Source organism: Hydra vulgaris, chromosome 11, assembly GCF_038396675.1.
Source record: "Hydra vulgaris chromosome 11, alternate assembly HydraT2T_AEP".
Taxonomy (NCBI): Eukaryota; Metazoa; Cnidaria; class Hydrozoa; order Anthoathecata; family Hydridae; genus Hydra; species Hydra vulgaris.
In genome coordinates this window covers 29979960-29992321 of record NC_088930.1, presented here as the reverse complement: position 1 = coordinate 29992321, position 12362 = coordinate 29979960, and the positions used below count along the sequence as shown (strand labels likewise).

The 12362-nt window shown below is 26.1% G+C and overlaps 1 protein-coding gene across 1 annotated transcript in view; it reads right to left on the bottom strand.

Annotated features, from left to right (window-relative positions):
• LOC100207479 (unconventional myosin-Id) overlaps positions 1-12362 on the bottom strand; it is a 99376-nt gene that overhangs the window by 43274 nt on the left and 43740 nt on the right. Inside the window, exons 8-10 of the mRNA XM_065810713.1 lie at positions 7741-7998; positions 3164-3274; positions 1516-1575 (exon numbers count right to left, since the gene is read on the bottom strand). Of these exons, the coding sequence (XP_065666785.1) occupies positions 1516-1575; positions 3164-3274; positions 7741-7998 (429 nt within the window). The remainder of the gene's footprint in view (positions 1-1515; positions 1576-3163; positions 3275-7740; positions 7999-12362) is intronic.

Genomic DNA, 12362 nt, shown 5'->3' with positions numbered 1-12362 from the left:
GTTTCTCTAAACTTTTTAATGATTTCTGTAACAGCATTCTTCGAATATCCTGTTTTGGATGTAGTTGTTATGACACATCGTTTTAATAAATAAATTAATAAACAAATCCCTCATGTTTTCTCATCAATTTTGTTTATTTATTCAAAATAATATATTCTTTCAACTTTTCTTATATATTATTAAACTTAAGTACGCTTTAAAAAAATTACATAGGAAAAAAATTGTAAATACGTCTAATTATACAAGTGGCCTAAAACTTATTAACAGTACTATATATATATATATATATATATATATATATATATATATATATATATATATATATATATATATATATATATATATATATATATATATATATATATATATATATATATACCAGTTATAAAGCAATCTTTTGAAGTCTTGGTACTAATCATCTTTATTTTTATCTCAAAAACTATTTTAGGACTTTATAAATCTTTAACATCAAATAATAACATTTTAACTTTATACAACTTCAGAATGAAAATTTTTGATTTGTAGCATTAGACTAAGATTCCTAAGTTTTTAAAAACATCAAGCTGTTTAAAAGCATATATGAATCTTATATTTGTACTAAGATTCCTAAATTTTTAAATTTTAACTTTATTAAAAAAAGGGGAGAAAGCATTATTTTTTTAAAGTAATTATACTTAATATGCAAAAACTCAAAATACAATTTAGAAAATGACTCTGACAAAATGCACAAAAATTCATGATTCTTAAATAATCATATACAAAATATAAATATTGATTTGAATTAAGGGATCGCCCATAAATTACTTCACCAATAAGAAGAAGGGTTAGCGATTTTGTGATGATTTGTTACAGAGGGAAGGGGGTATTCAATTTTGTGACGCAACATTTTTTTTTCAAGTTTCAAATCTAGAAAATCATTTCTATTGATTAAAAAAACACTTGAAACATAAATGATCAGTTGATGTACACTCAACTGCGGCTATTCTAAAATTGGCAAAAAGTGTGTGACATAATTTACGGATGACCCCTAACAAACTTGATAACCAGGATTGAATTTACAACAATGTACAAAAACAATTAAAAAAAGACTTATGTAAGTAATTATTATAGTATTAATCATTTATAGTATGTTAAAATACTCAATAGACTGTCAAAAAGTCAATGCAAGCAATCATTTTTGTTATCAGTTGTTTTCATGCAGAAAGGGTTCTATTCTTAATGAACTATTTCGTTACAGATCTTTTGTTAACAATTTACTTTATAGCATATTATACTTAAATTAAATAACTTGGTACAAATTTAGTTTTAGAGGTAAAAAACTTTTTAATATAATAACAAGAGAAAGAACTATTTATATGCTAAAAAATAAAAGCTCCAAAAATATATGATTAAAAAAAAAATATTGGATTGTGCAATTAAAATAAAACAAAATATGAATTTTATTGAAAAGAAAAAATATATAATATTTATAATAAGAAAACTTGAAATATTAACAAAAATAACAACTTTATTGACCTGTCTGCTTTTATAATGATTATGAACACCAAGCTTTTGATCCATAGCATGCAAAAACATCTAAAAAATGCAAACATCATTAATAAGCAACCTGATTCTTTTCCCACATCACATTGCTTTTTTCAACTATTTTTTGATTTCAATTCTATTTTGCCCATTTATTCTTTATAATAATATTTTACTCATAAATAATAAATTTTATTTTAATATATAATATAGTGATACATAAACAATTTATTAAACAAATAATATATTAAGTTTTACTGTGATAGCCAACAAACAATATATTAAGTTTTAGTGTGATAGCCAACAAACAATATAAATTTGTTATTAGTAGTAAGAGGAATAAGCAAATGGATTGGTTAAAACATGTTTCGGAAAAATTTTGCACATGAAAAAAAGTGTATATAAAATTCGTTTTACTGGTGTTTTTTAACTTTTTATATAATATATTGTTTAATGATTTCGAAAAAAAATTTCAAAATAGTTCTTGATTGGTTGATCCTGAAACTCATTGATTGATCCTCGAATTATGTGTTCCTTCACCAATTAATCAGTCTCACTTGCTATACTAAAAACTGCCCTGTGTAATTTTGCATTTAATTTTGTATCATTTTTTGATTGAGAACAAACAGGTATTGATTGACTACCTGTTTGATTCTATATTATTTTTTTATTTAATGTTGAAAAAAAAAATGCGAACTTTAATATTAATATAAGTAATTTAAAAAAGGTATTACTTATAATATTAACTTTAATTATTGTGATTCAAAGATTTTGTAAAATTTTGTTATAAGATAAAGGAAAAATAAAATTCAAGAATTATCTAGAAAATTGTTCAGAAGATAGACAGAAAATTTATTTATCAGAAAAATCAAAGAAGCAAAATAATGAACATCAACTAGAACTCACTTGAGAAATAAACTTGCTCCCTAACCAAATACAGTATGCATAATAGTTTAAAAATTACAATATAATAAAAAAGCTATAAATATTACTTTTGAATATAACAATAGTATATAAATAAAGTATAACTAGCAATTAAATAGGCAATAAAAAAATGCAGAGACCTCTAAGAGGGAGGGCGCTATATAGAGTATCATAGCTATTTACCATCACTAAGAATATATGATATAGTATAAGAATATAAGATTAGAAAAAAATAAAAAAGATGTTGCGATCAAGGGTATCTTGTATCATCTATTTATTTCCAAGAGTTCAAACTATATTGCTTGTCAAAGCTATGATTTAAATCATTAAATACTTTACAGACTAGTATCCACCACATACCCTACATCTTATCCTAAAGATACATATCTACAACTTATCCTAAAGATCTATATTAATCTTACTAATGTGAATTATTAATTTATAAAGCAAATATAAAACAAATTTAAATTAGTGATACATAATTTCAGTCCACCAACACAATGTAAATCCTTTATTAACTTAATCCTTTATCAAATTATTAACAAATTTATAATAATAATTATAAATTAAATAATAATTCTTTTTCTGAAATTTAATATTTAATTTATAACTTAATAAAAGTTAATACTAAATCATTAACACTTTAACAATAAATAACACAATTCTTACATCATAAACACAGTAACAATATTCTTCTTTAGAAAAAAACTAACTTAACCTGATCTGTTACTTTCCCAACATTCAAACATGCTTCATCTAGTATTGAAAAAATTCCTTTATGAGGTTGATCTATTAAATCACAGATAATTTTGTTGTTGAAGTATTCTACCTAAATGTTTTTAAAAATAAAATATTATAGGTCATGTAAACTATTTTTTTATAAAAAAATAATTTTTTGTTTATAAAAATAGATTTTTTATAAACATTTATAGATTTTAAGAAAATCTATAAATATTTTAAACATATTTATTTTCAAGTAATGCTTGCTTATAAATAAAATTAAAAGTAAACTCAGACTGTAGGCACTGCTTATTCATACAAAGCCTACAATTCACACTTTCCATAACAAAAATAATCATACAATTCACACTTTCCATAACAAAAATAATCAAGCTACACTTCACACTTTCTATAACAAAAATAATCATACAATTCACACTTTCCATAACAAAAATAATCAAGCTACACTTCACACTTTAAGCCAAAATATAAATAACCAGGCAATATATCAACAAGTAGATAAATTCACATTGTAGGCTTAACCATGATATGAATAACCAGAAAATATATCAACAAGAAATCGAGGAAATAAATCCACCAAAACATTACTGGGCTAGAAACACATTTAAAAAAAAAAAAAATACTTAAAACCCACAGCACAAGAACAAACAAACAAGAGCAAACCAATTTTATACGCTAGGCACTGTAAAAAGATACCATTAAATCCCACCCATCTGCAAAACTTATGGACAAGGCTAAATACAATTCAACAATAATGTAAACTAAAAATAAAAACAAAGCATTCACAGGGCTTACTTTGGTACTTAACAAACAATTTTAATGTCTAATAATATACTATTTATGTAAAAGATAAATTTCAACCCTGTTAAAATCTTAAATTACTACTTGCTATTTTTAATTCTAGGGCACATTGTATATATAAATGTATATACATATATATATATATATATATATTATATATATATATATATATATATATATATATATATATATATATTTTATATATATATTTTATATATATATTTTATATATATATTTTATATATATATTTTATATATATACATACATATAATTTTTAACTAAATGTCCTTTTATTACCAACATCATTCTTCTCAATCAACACCAAATTAATAAATTTATTTTTTAGTATATATCTAATGAATATTAGTTTTATTTTTTATTGCTTTTTATGTTACTGTATTAATAAAACAATTATCATTTTTATTTTATACTATCTTTTTTTAACTTTATTACTACTATTATTATTATTATCATTAATTTATCTTTATTTTAGATGCCTTATTAATATTATTTATAATGATAAATGATTCTATTGTAATAATAGTTTTATGGTTTAATTATGGTTGTTATAATTTTTGCAATTGCTATGTTTATTTTTAAAATTTATATCATAGTTATAAATTTTACTAAAATTATTTTTACCATTTTTTTAATCATTAGTTATAATTTTTATTAAAGTTATCATATTATATTTATTACTTTTATTGTTCTTTTATTTATATTATTATTATTTTTATTATTATTATTATTGATATTATTAATATTATCATTATTTATAAGTGCTTTATTTTCTTTTCTTTCTTTTTTTTTCTCTCTTGTTTTTATGTTAGTTTTTTATTTGGTTGTCACTCCATTGACTAGTTTTTAACTATACGAGTGACACATAATCTTATTTATGTGAGTTTATAATATATTATTGTAAATTTTTCATACTCTATGGTTAAATAAATGGGCAAATTTATATATATATATATATATATATATATATATATATATATATATATATATATATATATATATATATATATATATATATAAATATATATATATATATATATATATATATATATATATATATATATATATATATATGAGATATGTTACAAGAACGTCCACCTGATGAGTGACATCTATGCAGATCTTATTTCCCCAAAAAGTCATTGGTGATCGCAATGCATTTTTGAGGATGGAAGATCATCATATATCCACTGCTTAATTTTAATTGGTTATAACAGCACCAACATTTTTTACTTCTTTCCATATTTCAGGGCTTTATTATACTTTTATTATCTTTACAGTAAATTAAAGTAAATATATATGTACATATGTATAAACATAAAGATACTGAACTAACACTGCATTTAGTTACATTTAAGGGATACACAGATTCTATCTGTTGACAAGTTTCGCACCCCTTTTTCATCTATTAAGCTGGCATAGATGTATTTATAATACATTGTTTCCAGTTTGGGATGTTGAATTTTCTTGACTAAATGAATGGGTTTTGCTAATGTCTTTGTTTTTATGACTAGGCAACTCATTTTATTATCTCCTAATGAGGGTACATCTCTAAAACTCAGTTTTATGATTCTGAGGCCAGCTTGTTGTCAGGTTTCTCGAACTCTGTGGTAGCTCGCAGAGAGGCTGATTTCATCAACAGTTTTAAAATATCAGAGTACAAACAGTGCCATGATATACATAGATGATGTCCCTGTTTGTACTTTTGATGTGCATTGTCGAGGCCACATTTGGAATCCTTTGTTATGGCTTAGGGTTTATTAATAGTAATGAGGCAACTGCTCGGACTATTAAATAGTGTACTGAGTACTATCTATGCTTTGAGCCTAGTTCTTTAACCAATTTAAAAAATGACTAAAGTATCAAAAACTATAAAACACAAAAAACCATCATCATCACCAAGTTCTCTTAATCTATCATTTAACTAATAGTTGTGGTCTTTGAAAAGAAACTTCTTTTCTTCTGTTGAGTTTTATCTCTTGAAAAGTTCACCAGACCTACATGCTTTCTGTGAAGATAATTTGATTTCAGCTGTCTCATCTTTTGGTCTTAGTGTTAATGGTTATCTTCCTTTAATTTATAAAGACTCCAAGAGCCACATGCTTGGTCTGGGCATTTAGATTCGTAAGAACTCACTCATTTGTTGGAAAACTAGGTTTAAATCCACAGACTATTCTTTTATGTGCTTTCATTTCACTTCACTCTATCGCTTTTCTCTTTGTTCTATATCACTCTTCTTCACTCTATCACCACTCTATTTGTTCTATATTGCTTTCCTTCATCTAAAGACAGCACTCTTTTCGATGTTATTTCTGATCATATTGACCAAGCCCTTTCTCTTTATTGTTATATTTCATTCTAAGGCCATTCTAAATCTCTAACACAAATAGTCAATCCAACTCGTTTTCAAGAATCATTTGCCTTTATTACTTGACTTATGTCTTGTTTCAGATCCTAGTCAATACTCAGTTTCTCCACATTCACCCCTAGGTGCTTCTGATCACAGTTTGATATCTCTAAAACTATTATCTCATTCTTTTTCATTATCAGACTCCTCTGCCTCTTACAACTTACTTAAAGCTGACTGAGACTCTTTCTGTAATTTTCTTTGTGATGGCCCTCGGGTAGAAATCTTTCGCCTTCTTGTCGACAAATGTGCTTCTTACATAACCTCGTGGATTCAGGCTTGCATGGAATCTTTTGTTCCCTCTTGACAATTCTAAGTCAAGCCTCACTCTTCTCCATGGTTTTCCTCTCATTATGCTGCTGCAATTTCCAATTATAACCATTACTTTCTTATCTATCACCAAAACAATTCTCCAGAAAACAGACACTTGTTTATGGTTGCTAGAAACCATTGTGCAATGTCGCTTCTCTTTCTCTTTCCTATAAATACTATAGTTGGTGCTGCTCTAAAGAGCTAGCCTCTTTTGTGCCATCTAAAAAAATTCATTCTGGTGTTACTGACCATTCAAATAAGTCTCATCCTTTTACTGTGAGTGCTTCAAAAATTCTTATTAGTCTAGTTTTTTTCCTTGATCATCAGTTCTTTGGAATTTACTCCCTTCATCTAGTTTTCCTGATTTAAATAATTTACAACCTTTTAAGTCGTCTGTTAAGCGTTATCTTGCTTCTCTAGTAACTTTTCAATTTGTATATGATGATATAACTAAACTATTTTATATATTTTATTTCTTCAGTTTGTATATAATGACTGTAAAAAAACTAAAATATTTTATATAATATTTATACTTCTATTTAAACAATTTCATACTACTTATATACTATCTTTTTAAATAAATCATTTACTAACAGAGTAATGCAGTGATTTACCTGTACCTCATGCAGGCATTTCAAGGTTTGCATTGTGTGTTCGATCATTCCATTTCTATATTAGCTAAAGCATATCTTTTTTCTAATTTTTTATTTTGTTGTATTAACAATCATTAAACAAACAGTTTGGTGTGTGTGTGTGTGTGTGTGTGTGTGTGTGTGTGTGTGTGTGTGTGTTTGTGTGAGTGTATAATATTAATGAATTTCAATTCATTAGTATTATACACTCTCAGTCTCACTTTAACCTCTCAATACTAACTTAATACTAAGAATCATAATTTTTAAACATGTATAATAAATACATAAGTATTTTACTGCATAATAAAGACAGCATCTTTTGATTTAATCAAAGCCACAGTGCTTAAAAATACTATAATGTTTTAATGAAATAAAAATCATTACCTGAACCCACTCTATTTGCTCACGCTTGTATTCTTCTTGTTCTTGTTTCAGAACAAGTTCAATGAATAACTGTTGCAATTTTTCATTGCAATAATTTATACACAATTGTTCAAAACTATTTTCATCAAATATTTCAAAGCCATAAATATCCAACACACCAATAACTTTATTTCCTTCTTTTTTTTTTTTACCATGTTGAGGATCAATTACACTGTTAATTTTTGTAACAATCCAGGAGAACAGTCGCTCATACAAAGCCTATAAATAAAAACAATTTAGTATATTGTACAGCACATAACTGCCTATAAGTAAAAGTATAACGATTAAAAAACAATTAACAGTATACAAGACTACTAAGAACACAATCTGCATTTAAATATCATTACAGACTTGTTTGGTGTACATTAACTTTTCTATAAACAGTCAATATTAATACAAAACATGCTAAAGTTAAAATACATGACCAAAAAAAATAAAAATAATAAAAACTTTTTGTTTTGTAATAATTGCCGGACTTAAACAAAAACTTTAGTACGTTTAGTCTCATTGCACTAAACTCTACAAAAATCAATGTATGAACACTCTGTTACACTAATCTCTAAAAAATTAGTCAGTATATGAACCTGACCCTATGTGCCTATCTTTATATACTTTAGTCAATAAAATTAAAGTATTCTTCACAGCCCATAAATAAAAAAATAAATGTTCATTTCATATAAATTAGCGAAAAAGTATTTATTGTATAAAAAATAAAAGAAATAAGAAACAAAACACAAAACAAAAAAAAGTAAATGTTAATGCCTTTTAAAGCATAACATTTCTCATGACTTATGTCATAAATCAAGCAAATTACATGAATACATTATATTAAAAAAAAAAAAATTTTTCAATAACTTTAAGTTTATGAGCTTTTTTTAATTCTAATTCACTCCCAAAAAACTAAAAAAGTTTTTAAAGCATGCAGGGACAGACACAGTAAAAGAATGAGACTTTGCTGAATGATGAGTCAAGCGAGATTGAGTTTTAGTTGATGAATAGAGATGATAGCTCCTTTGAGCAACAAACATGATAGTATTTGTAGAAAAGAGAAAGAGATGCAACTTTACAACAATGGGAAAGAGGCTCAAGCTTAGCAGATAGTGAGGGTCCAACTACGCTTACAATGCGTTTTTGGACCTTATCTAGGAGAGAAAGAACATCATTAGAAAAACCAGCCTAAATATGACAACAATATTTCATTCAGGAAAAAATAAGAGATTTGTAGAGGTATTCAATGGAATCAGTAGAGAGAAAATGGCAAGCATGATAAAGAGAAGCAACCTTAGCAGATGCTAATCTGCTAAAGTGATAAAAAAAGATGGTTTCTATGAAAGGTCAGTCGTAAACAATAATCCAAGAAGACATAAAAAAAAGGACTCAGTGAGAGGGTTGCCATTCATTAATATAGGAATGTCGACAGTACTGCAATAGCTGTTTGCAGTAAATAACTGAGTTTTGTTAGAGTTAAATTCACATGCCCCTGTGAGCCCCAATCTGTTATAGAAGTGAGATCAGATTCTAGATCTAAATTATTTTGTTAAATGTCAAATGCTGGCAAATTTTATTATGATTTTGAACCATTTTACAGAACAAAATTAATTAAAATAATATTTAAAAATTACATGAGTTTTAGTGGCACCCACTTAGAAAAACTTTAAAAAAAAAAAAAGAAGCTGTATGTCATTCTTGAAACATCTGTGCATACATTCGTGATATAATGTTGTCTAAAAGTTGAAACAATTAAAATAATGCGGAAGTACATTAAGTTTTATCGTTTTTTAAAAAACCACAATAATAATGACTAGATAGTTTTTTTAATAGTGTTTTTGCTTTTTTAAAACATATTTTTAAAACATGTGCAGAGTGTTGCTACGTTGACTACCTTATAGTCTGTTGCTACAAGAGAGTGTTGCTAAATTAACTATCTTATAGTCTGCTGCTACAAGGGAGTACTGCTACATCGACTATCTTCTAGCCTGCTACTACAAGGAAGTACCGCTACATTGACTGAGGGTTTGGTTTGGGCAAGCAATCTATCATTTAAAAAAAAAACTTTATTCAAGTTTTTAAACATTTTCTGTTCTGGTTTATTAGCGTTCTCTTTAAAACTACAGTTTAGGAAAGAAATTTTCAACTACCATGCAAGACGTGGTAGTCAAAAAAAATAATCCTAAAAAAAGGAAACAAAATTATAATGACTTACCAAGTTTAATTAAATAAACTAGAAAATTTAATAATTAAAAAAAAGTAAATGAGAAAAAAATTTTTTTTTTATAAAATTTTTATATGACTTTTGTATTCTTTATTTTTAGAGTCGTTGTTGAAAAAAACATTCTCTTTTATAATGATTTAACAACAATTGAAAGTTTTGATATGCAATTTGTTCACGATTTTTATCGGTATATATAATTAAGAAACTAATCCGATATGTTAGCTAGAACTATAAAAAATTTTGTTAATTTTTTTTCCTTATGTTTTTTCCTTTTGCTATATTTGACATTTTTTCTCAATACTTTTATAATAGGAAAATAAGAAAATAAATTGTTATTTATTTGTAAAAAATATCATTTGATTAATAAATTTTGTAATGTTGGAATAAGTTAAATAAAAGAACACCATAGTTTCTTTAATAAATGTATTTACCGTATTTGATGCATGTCTGAAATTGTTTCTTTTATATGGCCCAATTGCCAATGTTAATATGAATTACTAGAAATAATGAACATAACGATTGTTCTGTTTAAAAAAATGAATTTTAAAAACTTAAAAAAAAGTTTTAAATAGCCTCTTAAAAATTTCTTTAAAAAATTTCAGTAAATTAACAATGCATTAGCCCAAAAAATTTTGGAGCATCGTTTCATTTTTTTACATTGAAAAACTTGTAAAAAAAATTTTTTTTACAAATAGCAATTAGTTTTCTTCCTTTCAACTTCCTTCTTTGCATTGATAAAAACAGTAAAGTTTAGTAAAGACATTTGAAAAACAAATTTAAAAATTGTCTATGTTTCTAACACAAATTATAAAGCATTTTCTTAATAGAGTAAAAGCGGGTCAAACCAATCATACTATTTTTTCGATTACTGATCGAAAAATTTAAATAAAATCGGAACTGATAGGAATATTTAAAAAATAAAAACACCAGAAGAAAGAGAATCATCTCATCTTTTCAAGTGTGTCAAAATAAAATCCAAGTCATTTTTCAGTCATTTTATTTTTATAAAAGTTTAAAAGAAAGTCGTAAAAATTTGCTTTTTTCTTTTATTTGCTATCGTAATAATTCGGAAGCCATAATTTGTTTAAAAACAATTTTACCTCTATCTTGTAGAAAATTTAATTTTAATACCGATTACATAATTTTTTTTCGTTTTATAGTTAAAAATTAGACAAAAAAGTAAGAAAAATTAATATTAAATTTTTTCTGGTAAAACCAATCATTCACATATGAAGGGCTCAGCGGAAAAGTGGTCTAAGCCACAATTACTTCATTTTTAGTAAACTGTAAAAGACTTTAAGGATCTTTTTAAAAATAACAGGAAAAAGTATCATTATCAGAAAAATAGTATTTATTATAAAGACAGGTGAAAAAATACACTGGTATATCTACTAAAAAATTAGGACACTATATTACTGTGTTCTGCAATAACAAAAATGTTAGGCAACTTTGCCTCTTCAAAATTTTTAAAATATCATTAATAGAGTTGGTTAGGCTAAATGGATGTTTTGTTTATGACTTATTAATGATTCTTTTATATATGTAGAATGCACTAATTTATGTCTTCGTCACCAGAATCATCTGTTAGACCCAAATCAGTTGCCTCCTCATCACCTCTAAGAGCAAGATAATAGGGATGATGGACAGGTTGTATTAGCTCAAAAAGATCACTTAGCTTTTCTCTTGGGAGTTTTCTACCATTGGGGTACAAGGGCTCAAGTTCAACATTGATAGTGGTAGATGGCCGTCCACGATTTCACTTTGTTATGTCCAGCGACATGAACATATCACTTTCTAAATGTGTTTGCTTCATTTGAAATGAGCGTGGTGATCCTTTTTCCAATTTTATCCAGCATGTCTTTAGCCATGAAACTTTTTCGCCATTTGTTAATTTTTTTCTATTGGTTATCCCACTCTCCAATGATTTTGTACTGAGAAATTTATGGGTCTCCATTTTTCTTACAATAAATATTGGGGCCCTCTTCTTAGCATTTTTAATAAGGTCTATCCAATGATTTGGAACAAAAATTTGGTCCTTCATTTTTCTGGCTTTTTCAATCACAGCAAAGTCTCGGTCGCAGGAGGAAAAACTATGCCCTGGTACAAAAAATTTCTGTTCAATGGTTTTCAAAAATGGAGATTTGTGCAAAATATATTTTAACATAAGAGACATTTTTATATTATGATTTTATCCACCGCAACTATTGCTATACAATATTAAATGGGTCACAGTTTCTGGTATGAGTCGAAAAACATGCTCAAGGATACACAAACCTATCTCTTGAGTACCTCTGGATGCTTGTTCCTCACTCTATACATACATAAAACCTGTCTTTAAGTTTTCATCGTGGATTCCAAGATTGTAAGTCCA